A 24751-nucleotide genomic window follows, 5' to 3' on the forward strand; every position below is an offset into this window, starting at 1 on the left:
GCATGGCAATCTCAGCCCCGTACTCGCTCTACGCTACCCCAGCCCGCCTAGGCTCCGCCCCACCATGACCCCTCCCACCTGCCTGGTCTCAGCTTTCCCAGCATCCCGGCGTCCCTACGGCAAGCGGGTAGGCCCTATCCCGCTGGGAGCCGGGAGTTGGGATCGCGAGGGCGGGGCGGCGCATGAGGTCAGCGCGGCTGAGGCCGGCCCCGCCGTGGTTGGCTGTGCCCGCACTGGCCGCGCCCTGGTTGGCTGCGGGCCGTGGGGCTGGGCCGCCGGGTTGGGGCTAGGGTCGGGGCTCGGGCGCCGGCCGGGCTTGCGCAGCGCTGGGCTTCTCACCGTTCCTGGTCGGCGACGGGTGGAGGACAGGGCGCGGCCGCGGGCGGGGCTGAGGGGTGCGCGGGCGGTGGGGGCGAGGCGAGGGAGGGCCGCGCCGGGCGGGGAGGGCGGCGGCGCTGAGGGGAGGAGACCGGCCCATGGACCCGCGGGGCCGGGTGCCCCAGACTCTGCGCCGCCGGGACGGAGCCCAAGATGTCGGCCTAGGCCGGGGCGCGAGGACGCGGACCGGGCGGCGACAAGGCGCCACTGTTGCCAGGGCTCGCGGACGTCGGGCTCCTGAGGGCTTGCCCTGACGGACTGGCCGAGCCGGCGGCGAGAGGCCGGCGTGTTGAGAGAGGGCCGCGCGGCACCATGTCGGCCAAGGTGCGGCTCAAGAAGCTGGAGCAGCTGCTCCTGGATGGGCCCTGGCGCAACGAGAGCGCCCTGAGCGTGGAGACTCTGCTGGATGTGCTGGTCTGCCTGTACACCGAGTGCAGCCACTCGGCCCTGCGCCGTGACAAGTACGTGGCCGAGTTCCTCGAGTGGGGTAAGTGCGCTCCGGGCCTGGACCTGACCCTCGTCCCCTCCAGTGTCCGGCTGCGCGGCCTTACATCCGCCCCCTTCTTGCCGGGCTGACCCTCCTGCCCAACAGGCCGCCCTTCTCCACCCTGCCCTTAGGTTTTCTCTTGTCTGGTCTGCTTCCACGCCAGGCCCGCTGCCCATCCCTCTCTAGCCGCTTCTTGCGCCTTCGTTGCACTGTTCACTTTCCATCCCTATCTATCCTCTACATGCGTGTTCGAGTGTCCCGCCCCCTCATCCTGCCCCTTGGAGCCACATCCTTAGTTCCCACTTCCATGCCCCTCCGCCTCCCACCCCCCCCCCAAATCCCCACCCCGGCCATCGCCCTAGCCGCTTCCTAGATCCACCCTCTGAGTCTGGATATCATTTCCTGCAGCACTCCCAGGGATATCCGCCCCCACCCCCCGCCCCTCGCCTTTGGGGTCCAGAGTCGGCGTTGAGTCCCTTTCTCCATCCTACGTTTTGCTGGTTTGCAAGGGCAGCCCTGTCTGCTTTTACAAAATCTGTTTCCCACCTCCGCACCGTGGGCCCTCCGTGCTCATCACTAGGAGCACAGCTCTGACGGCCCCTCCTAGATGACAGTCTGTCTATATCCCCTTGGCGTCCAGGGCCTAACCATTCATTCCTTTTACTGTAGCACCTCTTAGGGAATTTTAAGGTTAAAAGCTTTATTTTAGATAGGCCATACAAGAGGAAATTGATTTTTGGTTTTTAATTGTAATTGTACCAGACCCTGTGATACTTGGGGAAGAGGGTAGCTGGAACTGTCACTTAAAAACTTTCTCATCTGGGGCGGCACCTGTGGCTCAGTGAGCAGGGCGCCGGCCCCATATGCCGAGGGTGGCGGGTTCAAACCCAGCCCCGGCCAAACTGCAACAAAAAATAGCCGGGCGTTTTGGCGGGCGCCTGTAGTCCCAGCTACTTGGGAGGCTGAGGCAGGAGAATTGCCTAAGCCCAGGAGTTGGAGGTTGCTGTGAGCTGTGTGACGCCACGGCACTCTACCGAAGGCAATAAAGTGAAACTCTGTCTCTACAAAAAAAAAAAAAAAAACTTTCTCATCTGATTTTTGCATGGCTTTTCTAGTTCATTCAGGCATCTATAATGCTTTAACCATCCTTAAACTAACCTGTTATGCTTAACTAGGACAAAAATTTGTATTAGCTGGATAAAAGTGTAAAGTGAAACTCTTTTACTTCATCTCTCCCTAGCACCAGTATCCTGGCAAGACCCTCAGTCTCTCTGATTTAAAAGGGTAATGCATATGTTCAGGTGAAATCTGCAAAAAGCTTATCCTTGGGTCATTTGTGTCACTAGGTTAGGACTGTGCATTTTGAATCAGTAATCAGTTTGAATCAGCTTTGGACTGATAAAGCTGATATTTACAGAAAGAAAGAAATGAATGTGTTCTATGGTAGGGCTTCCAACTCTGCCAAAATGGTAACTGGAATTTAGAATTTTGTTTACAAATTAGAACTTTAGTTGCAATAGTCTTTAGGTCCTCAAACTTTTTAAACAGGGGGCCAGTTCACTGTCCCTCAGACCGTTGGAGGGCCGGACTAGAGTTTTAAAAAAAAACAAACTATGAATAAATTCCTATGCACACTGCACATATCTTATTTTGAAGTAAAAAAAACAAAACAGGAACAAATACAATCACACCACCTCATGTGGCCTGTGGGCCTTAGTTTGAGGACCCCTGCTAGAGTTTCTGTTGTTTTGCTGTGTAGTGAAATGTTACAAAGATGATGTAGGAGAGCAGCAGCAGCTGCTGCTGCCCCTGAAAATCCAGCCTGCTGTTTGTTACATAGAGTAACAGTATGCTAAGAGTGTTTGCTTTCTAGGGTTCTCTACCAGTGACATGATTTCCAACTGAATAATTAATTGACTTCACAGTTGCTTTGAAAGTGAGGTGTTTGGCGCGTGTTAAAATCTGAGCCTTCCTAATATTATTGTATTTGCCATTCCTTTCTGAACACTTCATTTTGAAATCCAGGCAGTTTTATGATCAGGTTCAACTTGGTAAAGCATGACTGGAAGGAGGAAGCAAAGGAAGAGTTGATTTAGCTGGTTAGGTGTGGTCCTACTAGCCTCTGGCCTGGGAATTGGACAGCACCTCTGTAGAGATTAGTCTGAAGGCTGGGGGGCCCTGTGGCCCCGTGTGCTATTGTGCAGCTGTCTACCTACACTGATGGGCTTCCCTGGAGGAAGCTTTTTTCAGCGTGTGTGGAAGTCATATTTTATGACATTGGACCTTTTCAAATCTAAATTGAAGCTGTGTGCTATAATATAGACATATTTTCAAAATTTTATTTTGGCTCTTTGGAAACTGTGATTATAAATAAATTACATTATTCTTTTAAGAACTCAGTTTGGACAGATGTGTGAACTTTATAGAGAAGAATGGATTTAAATTTAAGGTGTAGTTAATGAAATATCAGTATGTTTTAGTATTATTTAATCTCATGTATATTAACATATATACTCTTTTATGAATAGCTGTTCTTTTTATTTTTTTTTTTTTTTGTAGAGACAGAGTCTCACTTTATGGCCCTCAGTAGAGTGCCGTGGCCTCACACAGCTCACAGCAACCTCCAACTCCTGGGCTTAAGTGATTCTCTTGCCTCAGCCTCCCGAGCAGCTGGAACTACAGGGGCCCGCCACAACGCCCGGCTATTTTTTTGTTGCAATTTGGCCGGGGCTGGGTTTGAACCTGCGACCCTCGGCATATGGGGCCGGCGCCCTACCGACTGAGCCACAGGCAACGCCCAAGCTGTTCTTTTTAAAGAAGTCTTTTTTTTTTTTTTTAGCCGGGGCTGGGTTTGAACCCTCCACCTCTGGCACATGGGACCAGCGCCCTACTCCTTGAGCCACAGGCGCCACCCTTTATAGGTATTCTCTTTATTTGTTTTTTTTTTTTTTTTTGGTTTTTGGCCAGGGCTGGGTTTGAACCCGCCACCTCTGGCATATGGAACCGGCGCCCTACTCCTTGAGCCACAGGCGCCACCCCATATACACTCTTTTAACTCTGCAGTGGTATGTTACTAGCTAAAGTATTTGTGAAGCTTTTTCTTTCTTTCTTTTTTTCTTTTTAAGAGGCCTCCCTCTGGTGCTTAGGCTGGTTTGCAGTGGCTTTATTATAGCTCTTGGTAACCTTGAACTGTTGGCCTCAAGCAATCCTCCCACCTCAGCCTCCTGAGTAGCTAGGACTACAGGTGTGCACCCACCACGCCTGGATAGTTTCTTTCTTTTTTTTAATTATTTTTTAGAGATGAGGGTCTCTTTATTTCGCCTAGGCTGATCTCAAACTCCTGCCCTCAGCCTTCCAGGTAGCTGGGATTTACAGGTGAGAGTCACTGTAGCCATTGTTTAGTATTCCTTGGAAGTGCCTAGTTTTTTCAGTTGGAAAGCAGAGAATGGCTTTTTTTTTTTGGAGACAGAGTCTTGCGCTGTCGAGCAGGGTAGAGTACCATGGTGTCATAGCTCACAGCAACTTCAAACTCTTGGGCTCAACTGATTCTCTTGCCTCAGCCTCCCAAGTACCTGGGACTACAGGCGTCCACCACACCAGGCTTTTTTTGTTGTTGCAGTTGTTGTTTAGCTGGCCTGGGCCAGGTTCGAACCCACCAGCCCTATTATACGTGGCTGGCGCCCTACTCACTGAGCTACCAGCACCGCCCGAGAATGGCCTTTTGAATAAAATTGTTTTTAGAGCATTTTTATGTACCCTAATTTTCACGTAGAATTTCTTGTACCTGGGCAGACTGTTCAGGTAACATACATAGGCTGTCAGTCAGTGGATTGTTGAATTTTTGAATTCACCATTACACAATGTTTGAAACCTTTGGTATATTGATTTCCATCATGCAGAAAGCCAACCTTTTTTGACTTCACAAATCTTGCCAGGTAGCTAATGACAATTAGGTAGAATTCTTGAGATTTAAGGAGAAAAGCAGCTGATTCAGCCGAGATTTGGAGACTTACTGGGAAATTTTAGGGGAAATTTGAAAAGTATAGGTAATGAAGCTTTTAAGTTAAAAAACATTTTGGCTCTTATTTTCTTATTGTCATAGTAGTTGTATGGGACAAGAGTCATTTCCGTTTTCTTTGTAGGTTTTTATCTTTAATTTTCATTATGTTTATAGTTTGACTGGTTTCCTCTACGAGATCCTGGACCTTAATTAAAAGTTGGAAATACCCTACTTTGCATGTATATTTCTTTTTTTTTTTTTTGTAGAGACAGAGTCTCACTTTATGGCCCTTGGTAGAGTACCATGGCATCACACAGCTCACAGCAACCTCCAACTCCTGGGCTTAAGCGATTCTCTTGCCTCAGCCTCTGGAGCAGCTGGGACTACAGGCCCCCGCCACAACGCCCAGCTATTTTTTTTTGGTTGCAGTTCAGCCAGGGCCGGGTTTGAACCCGCCACCCTCGGTATATGGGGCCGGCGCCTTACTGACTGAGCCACAGGCGCAGCCCTGCATGTATATTTCTTAAAGCTACTTTTTAAAATGTAAATGTGATATCATTTGAAGCAGAGCACTTTAAACATTTAAAACACTTTAAAATTTCCACGAATAAACAGTAGGATCGACATTCAAAATAAATAAATAAATAAATAATAAAATTTCCACAAGTAAATGCAACAAATATAGACAACCAAATGAGGTGAATTTCTTGTCTTTCATCTTTTTAAAATTAGAATATTTTATCATGTATTAAATATTTTTTTAACAGCTTCAATATAATGACTAGTGTTAGATTTAGATTTAGCTGCTGATTGAAATTGCAGCCTATTGGCATTGCACAGACCACAGTGATCCTCTGTGGCCTGCAGACCAGGAGGTAGGCTCAGGGCTTGCTGCTGGTATAGATGTGCATCCTAGAGGTGGAGTGTGGGTATCCAATTCTCATCCAGGGTATCTTTTCTCACAATGTGCTTCCTCTTAATAGAATTAAATTTTCTAGCCATCTGGTTGATTCCTCATTTGTGGTTTTTCTTATCATGAATGTACAGTACCTTCTTAGAGTTCTCCTTCATAGATGGGAAGGCTGTAGCTGTTGGTGTAGGGTGCACAGCCCTAGGTGTGAATGGGATGACATTACTAAATTTAGTAAGTAAGGCTTAACTGATGGAGTTAAACATCTCAAAATGTATTTTAATCTTAATGGGTTTTTTGGATGGAATGTTTGCATAACATAGGAATACTTTTCTTAAATGATGGGTTGAAGGAACAGATCTTTTAAACAAGATCTAAATTGTAGGGAAATGTTGGGATTGCATGATAAAAACTAGGTTAACGTAATTTAGGTTTTATAAATAGCTATTTGATACTGACTACACACATGAGATAGATAGGACAATTGAAACCACTGTGTGAGCTACCTGAAAAAGTTTATAACATGCAATGAATTGCTTTCCAAGCAAAATACTCAATGCATGTAAGTTAAAGTACTGAAAATGCTGCCGGTTGACAGGTAGCTCTTCTCCTTGCCTTTTATCTCTTGTTGCCAAGCCAGGTGCCTTTTGAAATCCCCTATTTGTGCTGACATCAGGGATGCTGGATAAACAGGTCAGCAAACCAGGACTGTTAATTCCAAATTGTATTAAATACAGTGGAACTATTGAAGCCTTTCTCAGAAAAGAGGAAAAAAGCATTTTTTGAGACTTTTACAAAGTGAAAAGATCTTGCTGGAAGAGACAAAAAAAATGTAACCGTGTAATATCCTTATCCCAACCTCTATAGCATAACACCTTTTGGTCCTTGTCCATCTTTTGTTTTATTCTTAGATTCTTAGAATGTTTGTGGATGACAGTACGTACAGTAACCTTAAATTTATGTGTGAAGCTCACATAAATGCTCTCTTACAAATGAAAATGAATGAGAGAGAAACATACATTTTCCTTACATTTAAAAGTGTAAACTGTGTATGGTAGTCCTTGGAAGGTTTTATTGGGATTTAAAGTCTACCAGAAGACTTTTTTTAGGAAATAGTTACTACATATGAAATAGTATCATAGTATCTCATATGTAAGAAACTGAATGAGTTTGATTGTAAAAATCTGTATTGGGGTGCTTTTGTTTTTTTATTAATTGGTAGGTAACTGTGACAAAATTCTTTGTAGATTAAAACATTGCAATAAGGACCAATACATAATACAGAACTTTGGATTTTTGTTATTCTTAGGAAAGAATTAGAAATTCAAAGAGATTTGAATTGAATCATATCATGTCATTCAAATTCTCCCTTGGATCACTGTCTCTTTGGAGAACATGTGATACTTATTCTTCTAAAATGATCCCAATGTTGATTCTTCTGACCTCCAAAAGCACAGAGTCATGGGTTGGAAAACTGCAGGAATTTTGAGAGATCGTATGATCTGCCCTCTATCCCAGTTTCTACTCTCCTTTGGGTAAACCAAATTCTGTACTTTTTTTCTGATAATTTCTGGGCAGGTAGTCCTCCAGTCACGTTTTCTTTCCTGTGGTGTGCCTTGGGCCTCTTTGTTTTAAAATATTTTTATTTTATTTTTTTGAGACAGAGTCTCACTTTGTCACTCTCCATAGAGTGCCATGGTGTCATAGCTCACAGCAGCCTCCAACTCTTAGGCTCAAGCCATTCTCTTGCCTCAGCCTCCCGAGTAGCTGGGACTACAGGTACCTACCACAACACCTGCCTGGGTACTTTTAGAGATGAGGTCTTGCTCTTGCTCAGGCTGGTCTCGAACCTGTGAGCTCAGGGCAATACACCCGCCTCAGCCTCCCAGAATGCTAGTATTACTGGCGTGAGCCACTGTGCCCAGCCCCCACCTTGATTTTATTTTTATATTTTCTTTCTATTCCCATTACCAGTGACCTCTCTGAAGTTCCCAATCACTCAGACCTAAATGATTGCATTTCCCACTTTAAGTTTTATATTTTTGGAGATAGAGTTTCGTTCTGTTGCTCCAGCTAGAGTGCACTACAGTGCAGTGTCGTCGTCATAGCTCATTGCAACCTCAAACTCTAAGGCTCAACAGATCTTGTTTCAGCTTCCTAGGTAGCTTGGACTATAGGCATATACCAGCATCCCTAGCTTACTTTTCTATTTTTAGTAGAGATGGTGGTCTTACTCTTGCTCAGGGTGGTCTCAAACTCTTGAGCTCAAGCGACCCTCCTGCCTCAGCCTCCTAAAGTGCTAGTATTCCAGATACGAGCCACTGTACCTCGCCTCAGTGTTGGAAGTTAAAATCAATTTAATTTATTGGCTAGGTACAGTGGCTTAGTTTTGGAAGTCTAGTAGTACTAAAGGGTTGTAGTGTAAGTTTCAGTCACTTTGCCATCTGCCCAATCTGTGCTCCAGCTTCCCAGAAGCACCCACTGAGCTTCTCTGATTCTGCTCATTGTTGTCCTTTTAGTTTGGACCACATTCAGCTGCCAGTGATGAAGAACAAAGCAACAGGTACTAATAAAATCCAACGTGGAATTCTCTCTCCTATAAAGTTGTGATGTCAGTAGTCAGGGCTGGTTCCAAGAAACCTTCCAGAAACTGGGCCCCTTTCCTGCCTCAGTCCACCTCTGAGATGGTGGCTATACCCCTAGGCAACAGGATGGAGGCGGGATATTACTATGGAAGAATCTCAGATATTGTAGATACTTATTTAGCAATTCCTGCCTCAAATTCCATGTTTTAGCATGCTTATATGGCTAATTCCTGATTTTTTTCATTTTAGACATGATCTATTGACTTATTATTATAGAAAAGAAGGCTTTAGGGTGGCGCCTGTGGCTCAAGGAGTAGGGCGTGAGCCCCATATACCAAGGGTGGTGGGTTCAAGCCCGGCCCCAGCCAAAAACAGCAAAAAAAAAAAAAAAGAAAAGAAAAGAAGGCTTTAGAACTCTGCTGTATCTCTTCTCCCAACATAAATACCCCTTCCTTTTCTTCCCTTTTCCCAAGCATGACTTTATAATTTTATTTAAAGTGATACTCAATGTTTACATTCTTACCATTTTCACACAAATATTTTCACACAAATCTTATTCCACATAAGATACAATTTACTAAGACAGGGAAGTATTTTAGTGATACTGGAATGAATTATCTTTTTTATCCTTTAGCTAGATTTTCAGTGTATAGTCATAAATTTAGTTCTAGGTTTTTAAATAGAACTCCTCAATTACATACCTCAAGTAATCTATCACTTTTTATCCCTTTCAGAACCTTCCGTTTTTCTGTTTTCTGTTTTCTGCATCTAGGCTATTTTTTCTGTTGGCCTGCTACTACTGAACAGTCATCCTCAGATTTCTTTTCATTTCTTATGGGAATTCTTTTTGTCTGTCTCCTCTGTTGAAAAGAATTAATCACTCTGAGTGTGGTGGCTCATACCTATAATCCCAGCACTTTGGGAAGCCAAGCAGGAGGATTGCTTGTTACAATGAGCTATGATTGCTCAACTGCACTCTAGCCTGGGCAACAGAATGAGACCCTGTTGCTAAAATATAAAAGTTAAAAAAAAGGTGAATGTGAGATGGCACATGCTTATAGTTCTACCTACTTAGGAGGCCAAGGTGGGAGGATTGCTTGAGGCCAGGAGTTCAAGCCTATAGTGAGCTATTGATTGAGCCACTGCACTCGAGCCTGGGCAACAGAGTGAGAGGCTGTCTCTAAGGAAAAAAAAAAATTCAGAGGTAAATTTTTTGAACCTGATCTGTCTAAAAATGCCTTTTCTTCCTGCATACTTGAATGACACTTTCTCTGAGTATAGGATTCTAGGTTAGAAATCATTTGTCCTTAGAAGTTTGAGTCTTGCTCCCTTGCTGTCTTTCTTTCTATGTTGGTAATGAGAAGTCTGAGACCAGGATGATTCTTTGTGTGTGACTTGTTATTATCGCCGAAAGGTTTAGGGGTGTTCTGTTTATTCCTGGTATTCCTTGGTAGATGTTTTTGGTTGGGATTCCTAGGTTTCTTCTGCTGTGAGAAACTTTTTTATATTCTTGATAATCTCTTCTTGGATTTCTCTTTTTGAGCCTTCATTAGCTACTGCTAGTCAGATGTTGGACCTCTTGAGGTTCTGCTAATTCCTTTTCTCTTACTATTTTTCATTCCATTGTATTTTTATTGTGATGTTTTTAGGAGAGGTCTTCAACTTTATCTTCTAGTCCTTACATTGGATTTTGATTTCTGTTATTACGTCTTTCATTTCTAAGTGTTCTTGTTCTTACTGTTCCCTTTTATAATGTCCTGTTTTTATTTTATAAAAGCAATGCATTTTCTAAATATTTGTTTAATTTTTTATTGATTCACGCACACATATTATATAGACAGTTTCCTTGGTTTCCTGTGTTGACTGTTTCGTTTCTTTTTTTTGAGCGGAAGAGTCCTTTGTTAAAGAGCTAGCCCGTGACTGCCTCATACCTAATGCAGGGGTTTGGATAGCAGCCCCGACTGCTTAAGGGGTCAGGTTTATTTATTTATTTATTAAATCATAGCTGTGTACATTAATGCAATTATGGGGTACAATGTGCTGGTTTTATATGCAATTTGAAATATTTTCATCAAACTGGTTAACACAGCCTTCACGGCATTTTCTTAGTTATTATGTTAAGACATTTATATTCTACATTTAGTAAATTTAACATGCACCCTTGTAAGATGCACCGTAGGTGTTGTCCCACCAATTACCCTCCCTCCACCCATCCTACCCCCTCCCCTCCCTCTCCCCTCTGTCTCCCCTCCCTCTCCCCTCCTTCTCCCCTTTCTCCAGATTCTTGGGATATAATTGGTTTATAGCTTTCATATGAAAGTTATAAATTGGTTTAATGGTAGGGCTGAATACATTGTCTGTTTCTTTTCTTTCTTTTTATTTTTTTTCCTATTTGACATTTCTAGTGATCAGTCATATTTGAACAAATAGAGGAGGTCTTGCTCTATTGCCCAGGCTGGAGTACACTGGTGCACTCAGAACTCACTGCAGCCTTGAATACCTGGTCTCAAGTGATCCTCTCACCTCAATTTCCTGAATAGCTAGGACTACAGATGCACACCACAATGCCCAGCTAATTTTTATTTATTTTTTTATTTTTAGTGTTAGGGTCTCACTGTCTTGCCAGGCTGATCTCAAACCCCTGGCCTCAAGTAATCTTCTTACCGTGGCCTCTCAAAGTGCTAACATTACATGTGTGAGCCATCATATACTGGCCATGTTGTCTCTTCTGAGTTCTTTTTCACCTGTTTCCTACTCTTGTCTTTGTCTTTTTTTAGAGGCTTCCCTCTGAATGGTGATTATTAGCTCCCTTCCCTTCCCCTCCCCTCCCCTCTCCTCCTCTCCCCTCCCCTTCCTCTTCCCTCCCCTTTCTCTTCTGGAGACAAAAGTCTTGTGTCATCATAGCTTACTGCAGCCTCAAACTCCTGGGCTCAAACAATCCTCCTGCTTGAGACTCTTGAGCAGCTGGGACTACAGGTACTCACTGGCACAGCCAGCTTTTTTTTTTTTTTTTTAATAGAGACAGGGGTCTTACTTTTGCTTAGGCTGGTCTCCAATTCCTGGACTCCAGTGATCCTTCTACCTTGGCCTCTCAAAGTATGAGGGTTACAGGCGTTAGCCACCATACCCAGCTGCTTTCTATAATTTTGAGTGGGCTGATTGGAAATTTCCTGCATTACGTGGGCATACTTTAAGTGTTGAGTCTCACCATTAGAAAACAGAGCACAAATTTTGCCAATTTGAGGGGCACTATCAGAAGTTTGTAACATAATTCCTTCTGTTGGGCCTGTCAGTTCCCCGGAGAAGAATTTCTTGCCTCCTGTTTGGGGGTAGGGGTTGGGAGTAGCTGCCCACTCTCAGGGAAGGTTAGGGTGAGGTGGAGGAGGGCTGGTGGGGCTGGGAATGGACTGGGGTATGAGTGCTTCTCCTACATTATTGAAGCCAGTCCTATTTTCTGCCCATTACTGCTCAGGCCTTCAGAGGTAATTGTGCCTCTGATAATTATTGAGTCTTCTTGCCCCTGTCTCACAGATGCTTAAGTTTTTGTGTCCTAGCTTTGCTAAATTAGATACCACTCTTCCATTTGTCTTTTCCCACAGTGCAGAATTATGTTGACATTTCTAGTCATCTGTCATCTCTTGTCATTTATTCAACAAATATTTTTTAAGGACCTTAAGATGTGCCAGACACTGCAGTGATGACTAAAACAAAATTCCTATTCTGGAGCTCCTGTTTTCCAGGCTCTGTCCTGTTGTAATCGTGTGCTGTCATTTCCATATGGTGCAGAGATGCCCACTTTTCATCTTTGTGAAGTCATAGTGTATAGTCAACTCTTTTCTTTGATTTGGATATATTGCATTTCTATTCTTACACTTACTCATTTATTCGAAAGTTTTCCCCATGAGAAGGAGGAGGAGATGAGAATAAGGGAGGGAAAGCTTGTCTCCAGTAACCACGCAAGCACTAGAGGAGAGAGAAAGGGAAAGGAAATTAAAAGGGGAAAGTACCTGACTGGTGTGTTGATAGCCAAAAAAAAGGGATGCCTGCACAGCAATTTGTAGAGACCATGTCATGGGGAGATGTTCCTAATTGGGTGCTTGTGGCTAAGGAACTGATTGTATAAACTTTATGATGTATAGCTAGGTCTGTTTAATTCCAAAGCTGTTGGTATGTAGGAAATCATCAATTGAAAATAAACAAGAGCAGAATAAGAAATACTCTTGGTATTTATAATTTTCTAAAAACATAAACATAAATTAAGTCGAAAAGAAAATAGACTTCCCTTGCCACAACATCTAAAACTACATTTTTAAGGCCAGTGCCCTGTTGTACTTTGCCCTTGTTAGTGTGAAAGAAATGAATTTTTCAATTATTTTGTTACAAAATTTAATCAGTGGGCTAAATTTATTTTTTAACTGAACACTTTATTTTGAAATCTCATATTGATTCATCACTATTGAGAAATAATTGATTTTGTAATTGATGGGTATGTAGCAATCCTTAAAAGGTTGATTTTTTTTTTGGCGGGGGGGGATATAGAGTCTCTGTTACCCAGGCTGGAGTCCATTGATGTCATCATGGCTTGCTGCAACCTCAAACTCTTGGACTCAAGCTATCCCATCCCCACCTCAGCCTCCCAAGTAGCTGGAACTACAAAGTGCGCATTACCACACCTGGCTAGTTTTTCTATTTTTTAAAGTGATGGGGGTCTCCCTGTGTTGTCAAGGCTGGTCTCAAACTCCTGGGCACCAGGAGTCCCCTGCCTTGGCCTCCCAAAGTGCTAGTACAGGCATGAGCCCCTGCACCTGGCCAGGTGTTTTTAACTCTAGAGTACTTGAAATCAGATTATTGAAAACTGTATTAACAAAACAGCTTTCTGATGTACCTTTAGAATAGAACTGCTTTCAAATATGTGGGAAACTAGCAAGTTATTTATATAACCAAAGTGATACATACGGATGTATTTCCTGCTAAAAATATTATTTTTTTTAAAAGCAAAGTTTGTGTTTTTAAAAGCAAAGTTTTTGATAATCCTTTTGAAATAATGTTGAGAGGATTAATAAATAAAAACTGGATGTCAATCAGCAATGTGACAATTTTTTTGGAAAAAAATTTTTTTTTTTTTTTTTTTTTTGTAGAGACAGAGTCTCACCTTATGGCCCTTGGTAGAGTGCTGTGGCCTCGCACAGCTCACAACAACCTCCAACTCCTGGGGCTTAAGCGATTCTCTTGCCTCAGCCTCCCGAGTAGCTGGGACTACAGGCGCCCGCCACAACGCCCGGCTATTTTTTGGTTGCAGTTTGGCCGGGGCCAGGTTTGAACTCTCGGTATATGGGGCCGGCGCCTTACCGACTGAGCCACAGGGGCGGCCCTGGAAAAAATAAATTTTTTTTATTCTTACATATACATGTATTTATTAGGTTTCCATTTTTTTGCCTTCACAAAATTAAAAAGGCTTAAAATTTAATAACAATAACAATGTTTCAGATAAGAACTAGAAACAAAAACCTCATAAAGAATGAACGAACATAAATACAATCAGAAAAGGAATCAGATAATTGCTACATCGAAATATTAAGCAATAACAATAATGATGATAATAATGATACAAAGAAAGTAAATTCACGTCAAATAAGAGTATGTCTATTATAAAATGCTTTGACTCTGAGATTCAGTATGGAGTCATCAGTTAACTTCTTATTACTTTTTTTTAAGTCTCAAAAAGACAGCTACTATTTATAAATAAAAGAAAAAGATAATTTCAAAAAACGGATCATGCCAAATGTTATAGACAATAGAAAAAGAAAAAATACTTCAAAGTCTTTCTACTTGATCTGAGTACACCTGATATTAAAACTGGAGAAAATATATTATTATAAAGGGGAAATTACAAACATATGTCACTTATAAATGAGGATGCAATATCCTAAACCGCATATTAACAAGTTGATTTAAAAAATAATGTTTAAGTAATGTACTTTGGTCAAAATTAAATCCAATTTATGTGAGAATTAGTCACTATTTTCTTTTTTCTTCTTCTTTTCCTTTCCCTCACCCCTTCCCTCCTTCTCTGTCTGGCCTCCCCTTCCCCCATGCCCCACCATGTCATTAATTGTCTTCGTATCAAAATTAAATACATAGGATTCATACTTCTCCATTCCTGTGATGCTTCACTAAGAATAATGTGTTCTACCTTCATCCAGGTTAGTACACATGCTGCAAAATCTCCATTTTTTTTATGGCTGAATAATATTCCATGGTATACATATACCACAGCTTACCAAACCATTCCTGGGTTGAAGGACATTTAGGTTGTTTCCACATTTTGACAATTGTAAATTGGGCTGCAGTAAACAGCCTAGTACAAGTGTCTTTATAATGAAAGTTTTTTTTTCCTTCTGGATAGATGCCTCATAATGGGATTGCAGGATCAAACGGGAGGTCTAGGTTGAGTTCTTTGAGGTTTCTCCATACTTCCTTCCAAAAAGGTTGTATTAGTTTACAGTCCCACCAGCAGTGTAAAAGTATTCCTTTCTCTCCAGATCTGTGCCAGCATCTGCAGTTTTGAGATTTTGTGATATAGGCCATTCTCGCTGGGGTTAGGTGATATCTGAGGGTGGTTTTAATTCGCATTTCTCTAATAATTAGGGATGATGAGCATTTTCTCATATGTTTGCTGGCCACTCGTCTGTCATCTTTTTTTTTTTTTTTTTTTTTATTGTTGGGGATTCATTGAGGGTACAATAAGTCAGTTACACTGATTGCAATTGTTAGGTAAAGTCCCTCTTGCAATCATGTCTTGCCCCCATAAAGTGTGACACCGTCTGTCATCTTTAGATAAGATTCTATTCATCTCTCTTCCTCATTGATATATGGATTGTTGTTTTTTTTTCTTGTGGATTAATTGAAGTTCTGTATAGATCCTGGTTATTAAGTGTTTGTCTGATTCAAAATATGCAAATATCCTTTCCCATTGGGTAGGTTGTCTATTTGCTTTGGTTATCTCCTTGGATGTACAGAAGCTTTTCAGTTTAATTAAATCCCATTTGTTTATTATTGCTGTTGTTGCTATTGCCATGGCAGTCTTCCTCATAAAGTCTTTCCCCAAGCCTGTATCTTCTAGTGTTTTTCCTATTCTTTCTTTGAGGATTTTTATTGTTTCATGCCTTAAATTTAAGTCCTTTATCATCTTGAATCAATTTTAGTGAATGGAGAAAGGTGTGGGTCCACTTTCAGTCTTTTGCATGTGGATATCCAGTTCTCCCAACACCATTTATTGAATAGGGAGTCTTTCCCCCAAGGTATGTTCTTGTTTGGTTTATCAAAGATTAGGTGGTTGTAAGGTGTTAGTTTCATTTCCTGGTTTTCTATTCGATTCCAAGTGTCTATGTCTCTATTTTTGTGCCAGTACCATGCTGTCTTGACCTCTATGGCTTTGTAGTACAGACTAAAATCTGGTATGGTGATGCCCCCAGCTTTATTTTTATTACTAAGAACTGCCTTAGCTATACGGGTTTTTTTCTGGTTCCATACAAAATGCAGAATCATTTTTTCCAAATCTTGAAAGTACAATGTTGGTATTTTAATAGGAATGGCACTGAATAGGTAGATTGCTTTGGGAAGTATAGACATTTTAACAATGTTGATTCTTCCCGTCCATGAGCATGTTATGTTCTTCCATTTGTTAATGTCCTCTGCTATTTCCTTTCTTAGGGTTTCATAGTTTTCTTTATAGAGGTCTTTCACCTCTTTTGTTAGGTATATTCCTAGGTATTTCATTTTCTTTGAAGCTATGGTGAAGAGAGTTGTGTCCTTAATTAGCCTCTCATCTTGGCTGTTATTGTTGTACACAAAGGCAACTGACTTGTGGACATTGATTTTATATCCTGAGACATTACTGTCTTTTTTGATGACTTCCAAGAGTCTTGTGGTTTGAGTCTTTAGGGTTCTCTAAGTATAAGATCATATCATCAGCAAAAAGGGAGAGTTTAACCTCCTCTGCTCCCATTGGGATGCCCTTTATTTTCTTGGGTTGTTTAATTGTATTGGCTAGAACTTCCAGGACTATGTTGAATAATAATGGTAACAGAGGACAACCTTGTCTGGTTCCAGTTCTAAGAGGAACTTTCAGTTTTACTCCATTCAGTAAAATATTAGCTGTGGGTTTGTTGTAGATAGCTTCAACCAGTTTGAGAAATATGCCATCTATGCCTATACTCCTCAGTGTTCTAATTAGAAAAGGATGCTGGATTTTATCGAATGCTTTCTGCATCTATTGAGAGGATCATATAGTTTTTGGTTTTGCTTCTGTTGATATGGTGAATAACGTTTATAGACTTGCGTATATTAAACCGGCCTTGTATCCCGGGGATGAAACCTACTTGATCATGATGTATGACTTTTTTGATGATAAGCTGTAATCTATTGGCTAAAATTTTGTTGAGAATTTTTGCATCTATATTCATTAGTGAAATTGGTCTGAAATTCTCCTATTTAGTTGGGTCTTTTCCTGGTTTTGGTATCAGGGTGATGTTTGCTTCGTAGAACGTGTTGGGGAAGATTCTTTCCTCCTCAGTTTTTTGGAATAATCTCTGTAGTATAGGAATAAGCTCTTCTTCGAAGGTTTGATAAAATTCTAGTGTGAAGCCATCTGGCCCAGGACGTTTTTTGTTAGAAAATTTTTAATTTTTTGATTTCAGTGCTTGTAATTGGTCTGTTCAGGAGATCTATTTCATCTGGGGTAAGTTTAGGGAGAGGGTGTAATTCCAGATATTGATCCATTTCCTTCACATTGTCAAATTTCTGGGCATAAAATTTCTGGTAGTATTCAGAGATGATCTCTTGTATCTCTGTGGCATCAATTATTTCCCCTTTGTCATTTCCAATTGAGGTTACTAGAGAATTTACTTTTTTATTTCTGGTTAATCTAGTCAAAGGTTTATCTATTCATTTTTTTTTTCAAAAAACCAACTCCTTGTTTCATTAATTTTCTGAATGATTCTTTTGTTTTCAATTTCATTAATCTCTGATTTAATTTTGGATATTTCTTTTCTTCTGCTGGATTTTGGCTTAGATTGTTCTTCTTTTTCCAATTCCATCAGATGGCTTGTGAGTTTGTTGATGTGCTCTCTTTCTGTTTTTGTAATGTAGGCTTCTAAAGAGATGAATTTTCCTCTCAGGACTGCTTTTGCTGTATCCCATAGGTTTTGGTAACTTGTGTCTTCATTGTTTTTATACTCAAGGAAGTTAATGATTTCCTTTTTTATTTCTTCCTGCACCCAACTGTCATTCAGCATAAGGTTGTTTAACTTCCATGCCTTTTTGTGAGGTTGAGCATTTTTTTTTGGAGTTGAGTTCCACTTTTAGTGCCTTGTGGTCTAAGAAGATGCAAAGTAGAATTTCTATTCTTTTGATTCTGTTGAGGTTTGTTTTATGTCCTAGAATATGATCAATTTTGGAGAATGTTCCATGGGACAATGAGTAGAATGTATACTCTTTATCTTTGGGATGGAGTGTTCTATATACGTCTATCAAGCACGGTTGTTCTAGGGTCTCATTTAAATCTCTGACATCTTTGTTTAATTTCTGTTTAGAGGATGTGTCCAGCTCTGAGAGAGAGGTATTGAAGTCCCCTGTTATTATGGTGTTATAGGATATTATATTGCTCAAACTAAACAAGGTCTGTTTCAAGAATCTGGGAGCATTTAAATTGGGTGCATAAATATTTAGAATTGAAATGTCTTGTTGTATTTTTCCCTTGACCAATATGAAGTGACCATCATTGTCTTTTTTGACTTTAGTTACTTTAAATCTACATGTATCTGAAAATAAGATTGCAACCCCTCTTTTCTTCTGAATTCCATTTGCCTGAAAAATTGACTTCCAACCTTTAACTCTGAGTTTTAATTTGTCTTTTGACGTGAGGTGTGTTTCCTGAAGACAGCTAATAGATGGCTTATGTTTTTTAATCCAAACAGCCAATCTGTGCCCCTTCAGTGGGGAATTCAAGCCATTGACATTTATTGAGATAATTGATAAGTGTGGTAGCATTGTATTCATCTTATTTTGTGAAAATCCATTGATTACTTTTGTCTTTTGCATCATTGAGAAAGTGGAAATCAATCAAGAAACAATGAAGGAAATTGCTGAGAAAGTGGAAAATAACCAAAAGGAAATCCAAAAACAGAATCAAGTAAGAGATGAACAATACAAAGACTATAGAAAGGATATAGCAGAGCTGAAGGAACTGAAGCAGTCAATTAGGGAACTTAAGGATGCAATAGAAGATATCAACAACAGATTAGATCATGCAGAAGAAGGAATCTCAGAGGTAGGATAAAGCTCTTGAGATAAGAAGATAAGAGATAAGGCAGAAAAGAAGATAGAGAAAGCAGAACATTCACTGACAGAATTATGGGACTCTATGAAGCATTCAAGCATACAAGTTATAGGTATCCCAGAAGGGGAAGAATGCCCCAGAGGAATGGAAACCATTCTAGAGAGCATTATAAATGAAAATTTTCCAAATATCACCAGATTCTGACGTACTCCTTTCGGAAGGATATTGGTCCCCTGGTCATCTCAATTCAAATAGAGCTTCTCCAAGGCACATTGTGATGAATCTATCTAAAGTCAAGACAAAAGTAAAGATTTTGCAAGCTGCCAGGAGTAAGCGCCAACTGACCTACCAGGGCAAATCCATCAGGGAAACTGCGGACTTCTCTAATGAAACTTTTCAAGCCAGAAAACCATGGTCATCTGTCTTTAATCTACTTAAACAGAACAACTTCCAGCCCAGAATTCTATATCCTGCTAAGCTAAGCTTTAAAACTGATGGAGAAATCAAATCTTTTATTGATATGCAAACATTGAGGAAATTTGTCACAACAAGACCAGCTTTACAGGAAATGTTTCAACCTGTTCTACACACTGACCATCACAATGGACCTTTAGCAAAGTAAACACCCAGAAATTAAAGGACAGAACCTAGTTTCCACAATGTGAGAGAAATTTAAATAGAATTATAAAGCTAACTGATTAAACTTACTTGTTCTATTGAAGAAGAAAGGTATCTCTACCATTAAAAATTGGCAGATGATTTCTTTCTTCATTTTTTTGTAACTTTATTGAGATACAGTTCACATTTGGTTTACCTGTTTAAAGCATACAATCAGTGGGTTTTAGGCCATTCATAGAGTTGTACAACCATCTCCACTACCTTATTCTGGAATATGTTCATCACCCAGAAAGAAGCTCTGTACCCTTTAGCTATCACTCCCAACTCCTCTCCCCCAGCAACCACTAATCTACTTTGATTATGTATGTGCCTATTCTGGATATTTCTTTCTTTTTTTCTTTTTTGAGACAGATTCTCATTATGTCGCCCTCGGTAGAGTGCCAGGGCATCACAGCTTACAGCAACCTCAAACTCGTGGGCTTCAGCAATTCTCTTGCCTCACCCTCCCTAGTACCTGAGACTATAGGTGCCTGCTGCAACACCCAGCTGTTTTTGTTATTGTTGTCATTGTTGTTTAGCAGACCCCATTGGGTTCACCCCAGTGTATGTGGCCAGTGCCCTAACCACTGAGTTATGGGCACCGAGCCAATTCTGGATATTTCTTGTAAGTAGAATCATTTAGTATGTGGTCTTTGATGACTGACATATTTTCACTTAGCATAATGTTTTCCAGGTTCACCTCATGTTGTAACATATATTAGTACTTCATTCCTTTTTATGGGCAAATTATATTCCATTGTATAGATGCTTCACATTTGTTTATCCATGCACCAATTGATGGACTTTTAAGTTGTTTCTCCCTTTGGCTATCATGAATAATGATGTCATGAACATTAATGTACATGTTTTTGTGGATGCGTTTCATTTGTCTTGGGTATATACCTAGGAGTGGAATAGCCGGGCTATGTGGTAGTTTTGTTTTGAAGAACTGCCATATTTTCCATAGCAGTTATGCCATTAATAGTCCTACCAGCAACACATGAGTGTTCTAATTTCTCCTCATCTTTACCAACACATCTTGTTATCCTGGGTAACAAGGATCCTATCCTATCCAACACATCTTTTTTATTCTAGCCCTACTAATGGGTGTGAAATGGTTTTGATTTGCTTTTCTCTAATAACTAATGATGTTAAACATCTTTTTGTGTGTTGATCATTTGTATTTTTATTTTGGGGGGAAATATCTATTTGAGTTCTTTGCTTTTTTTTTGCCAGGGCTGGGTTTTGAACCTGCCACTTCCAGCATATGGGGCCAGCACTCTACCCATTTGAGCCATAGGCACCGCCCTCCTCGCTCATTTTTTAATTGGGTTGTCTTTTTTTTTGGAGTCAGAGTCTTACTATGTCGCCCTCAGTAGAGCACTGTGGTGTCACAGCTCACAGCAACCTCAAACTCATGGACTTAAGTGATTCTCTTGCCTCAGCCTCCCAAGTAACTAACTGAGTCTACAGGCGCCCGCCACAATGTCCAGCTATTTTTTGGTTGCAGTTGTCATTGTTGTTTAGCTGGCTTGAGCTGGGTTCAAACCCGCCAGCCTCAGTGTATGTGGCTGGCGCTGTAACCACTATGCTATGGGCGCAGAGCCTATTTAAAATTTTTTAATCACAAAAATAATGTGTGCTCCTGATTAAATAAATTCAACAGTATGAATGGTATGCTATAAAAACTGGAGGTCTCTCTCCCCTAGATATAATTTTTTCTTTTTCCTTTTTATTTTAAAGCTTATTCTAGATTTTTTACATTAAAATTGAATACTAATTTGAAAGGTTTTTTTTTTACCCAAATAAAACTCCTTGTCATTATTAAAAGTCTGAATGTTTTCTTCTTTTTTTAATTTCAGATTAAAATAGGGTACAGTAGGTTACAATATTTGCATTTGTTATGTAGAGTCCCTATTATAGTTGTATCCCACACCCAAGAGGTGTCCCATATACCCTTACATTGTGCCCATTAAGTGGGAGCACACCTATCCCCCTCACTCCTCCCTAAAAGTTTGAATTTTAAAGAGATTCTTGGACTGGTGGTTCATATTCTCTAGCTCATTTAACTTTAGTACCTGTCTTGTTTCCAGGAGCTTTTCCAAATTGAAGCTCCATGAGTCTTCCCATTTCAAACTTGGGCTCCTTCAGCATTTTTACTTTTCTAATGCAGATGTCATGGAGAAAATAAATAGATTGGCAAGCTTTTTCTATGCCTTTTGCAATGCTGTCCAGAATCAATTTATTGACTTCCTTCAAGTCATTTGTATGCACCTCTCTTGTCATGATTTCCATCACCTTCCAGATTTGGTGGACTTGATGGTGTTAAGTGTAAGAGATCTTCTGTATCTGATTGTTGCGTTTTTTAGTAAAACCAGCCCAGAAATGATGAAGCAAATGACCACTGGTAATCTTGACATCAACATGAGATTCAATCATAGTGTGCCATTTTTTAGCCATGGAACACATTTTGTTATGGTTAAGATCCATGCCATGAAACTTAAGCAGTTTTTGTCCTGTACATCTAAAGCAGTGTTTTTCTACCTTTTTTATCTCATGGCACACTTAAACTTCAGTGGCACATTTACATTATATTAATCAAAAAGAAGAGTATGAAAAAGAATATACTTACTGTGTTTTGAACTTCTTTTGAAAAAAATTTAATTAATCTTTAAAATTTTTCAAGGCACATTTAAGATCCTCTCATGGCACACTGGTTGAAAATCACTGATTAGCTTGATTTTTGGTCAGCTCATAAGGCACCCACTTATTGAGCTTTTTCACCTTTTCATTTTGCTTCAAATGCTGAACAAGCATAGAATGGTCAACATTAAGTTCTTCGGCAACTTCTTGCGTAGTTGTAAGAGGATCAGTTTCAATGATTGTTCTCAATTTGTTGTTGTCCAATTGAGAGACTAGATGAGACTATGCGCCTCATCTTCAAGGCTCTTATCTCCTTTGCAAAACTTCTTGAACCACCACTGCACTGTACTTTCATTAGCAGTTCCTGGGCCAGATGTATTGTTGATGTCACAAGTTGTCTCCACTGCTTTACAGCTCATTTTGAACTCGAATAAGAAAATTGCTCAAATTTGCTTTTTGTCTACATCATTTCCATAGTCTAAAATAAACAGCAAGTAATAAAAGTAGCAAAAAAAAAAAGGAAATGTGCATTAAAATGATGTGTAACATAAGCACATTATTAAGAATGTGAATGTATTCCAGTATCAAATGGTAACTTTCAACAATGCAAAAACCACAATTACTTTTGCACCAACCTAGTAATACTGTTTTAGAAACACCATTATATCAGTAACTTCTGGTTTATTAACATAAAATTAAATTTAAAAATCTTTTTTTGTTTGTTTTTGAGACAAAAGTCTCACTCTGGGGCCAGGTGTGGTGGCTCATATCTGTAATCCTAGCACTCCGGGAGGCCGAGGAGGTAGATTGTGCTGACAGGTTCAAGACCAGTCTGAGCCAGAGTGAAACTTCGTCTCTAAAAATAGCTAGGCAATGTGGCAGTGTCTATAGTCCCAGCTACTTGGGTGGCTGAGGCAAGAGAATCTCTTGAGCCCAAGAGTTTGAGGTTGCTGTGAGCTGTGATACTACAGCACTCTATGGAAGGTGACAAAGTGATACTCTGTCTCCAAAAAAAAGTCTCCCTCTGTTGCCCAGGCTGGAGAGCTGTGGCTCAAATAATCCTCTTGCCTCAGCTTCCCCAGTTAGCTGGGACTACAGGTGCCTGCCACAACACCTAGCTAATTTTTCTGTTTTTAGTAGAGACAGGATCTCATTCTTTTTTTTTTTTTTTTTTTTGTAGAGACAGAGTCTCACTGTACTGCCCTTGGTAGAGTGCCGTGGCGTCACACGGCTCACAGCAACCTCTAACTCTTGGGCTTACGCGATTGTCTTGCCTCAGCCTCCCAAGTAGCTGGGACTACAGGCACCCGCCACAACGCCCGGCTATTTTTTTGTTGCAGTTTGGCCGGGGCTGGGTTTGAACCCGCCACCCTCGGCATATGGAGCCAGCGCCCTACTCACCGAGCCACAGGCGCCGCCCAGGATCTCATTCTTGATCAGGCTGGTCTCATACACCTGAGCTCAAGCAATCCACCTGCCTCAGCCTCCCAGAGTGCTAGGATTATAGACATGAGCCACTTCACCCGGCCTATAAAATCATTTAATTACTATCATTTCCTTTGTATCTGTGGCTATCATTTTTTAATTCGTTTTCACTCAAGAGTTATTAGGGGTATTTAGTTTTATGTTTTCAAAGTTTATAGCATTCATTCTGTGACGTATAATGAAGTCTTTGTTTTGTCCAAGTTGGTTCTAAGAACAGAAATTAATAAATAGCATTTATAGTAATTATGATTACGTAAATTTTATTCACTGTAAAACTGACTCTTGTGACTGGTCCCAGAGAGAAGGTGGATACCCTCCTGCCTTTTTGTAGGAGAGTTTTACAGATTTCTGTAGTAAGTAAGTTTCTTTTACTTCCTCCCTAACTTCCTTTGCTACTTTTGAGTCATAACAGCTACCACTGTTTTAAGAACTCAGCAGTCTTTCTCAGATTCCTTTTTTTAAAAAGATATAACATTTTTCATGGGGGGCAGAATAAAAGGAAGGTCTCACAATTAAGTCCGAGAACTCATCCTGGAAAAAAAGTGCTATATACCTCATTATTTTATTGCTAGAAGAAACACCAGCAGTAAAACAAACAAATTCATAACAAATAAACTGAGCATACAGCTGATTTTCATGCCATGATGTGATTCCAAGGAGGAAACTGCTGTGTGATTTGAGACAAGAGTTTATAGTGATTTGGATTCTATCTTCCTGTTTTGAGATTTTGTGAAAGGAAACTCACTTTCCAAAAAATTTAGCCCACTGTGCCATGTCATGCCCTCAACTATTCTTTATTTAGATATTAATGAAATAGTGGATGATCCTATGTATAGAAATGTCATTGTTTCTTTTGGGGGGGGGGTGTCTTGAATTTTTCATGTTGATTTTTTTTTTAATTTAGATAATCCATATTAATAAAAGTGATAGTAATTGATGGTATTTCCTATTCAAGATTTCAAATACATTAAAAGGTAGAGAGTATAGAGTAAATAGCCTTCAGTTTCAACAATTATTAACTCATGTCAGTCATATTTCACTTTTATCCCTTTCCCCATGAGTGATTATTTTAGGGAAATCCTAGACATCTCTCATCTCATTTGTAAATATTTCAGTATATACCTTGAGAAGATGAAGACTTTCTTTAGAAACATAGCTATAATAATATGACATTGAAAAAATAATAGTAATTTCTCAGTATCATCAAATATTCAGTCATCATTTAAACTTCCTTTTTTTTTTTTAAAGTTGATATGTTCCACAGGAC

At 40.3% G+C, this 24751-nt stretch overlaps 1 protein-coding gene across 4 annotated transcripts in view; it reads left to right on the forward strand.

Annotated features, from left to right (window-relative positions):
* The first annotated feature begins 238 nt into the window (after positions 1-238).
* The window catches only part of CDC42BPB (CDC42 binding protein kinase beta), a 161894-nt gene continuing 137381 nt past the window's right edge, over positions 239-24751 (forward strand). Inside the window, exon 1 of one of the 4 annotated variants that reach the window (XM_053601241.1) lies at positions 239-865. In XM_053601241.1, the coding sequence (XP_053457216.1) occupies positions 691-865 (175 nt within the window). In that variant the 5' untranslated portion in view covers positions 239-690. The remainder of the gene's footprint in view (positions 866-24751) is intronic. The other 3 variants (XM_053601238.1, XM_053601240.1, XM_053601239.1) reach the window with 3 other exon arrangements.

The sequence above is a fragment of the Nycticebus coucang genome, chromosome 9, assembly GCF_027406575.1.
Source record: "Nycticebus coucang isolate mNycCou1 chromosome 9, mNycCou1.pri, whole genome shotgun sequence".
Lineage (NCBI taxonomy): Eukaryota > Metazoa > Chordata > Mammalia > Primates > Lorisidae > Nycticebus > Nycticebus coucang.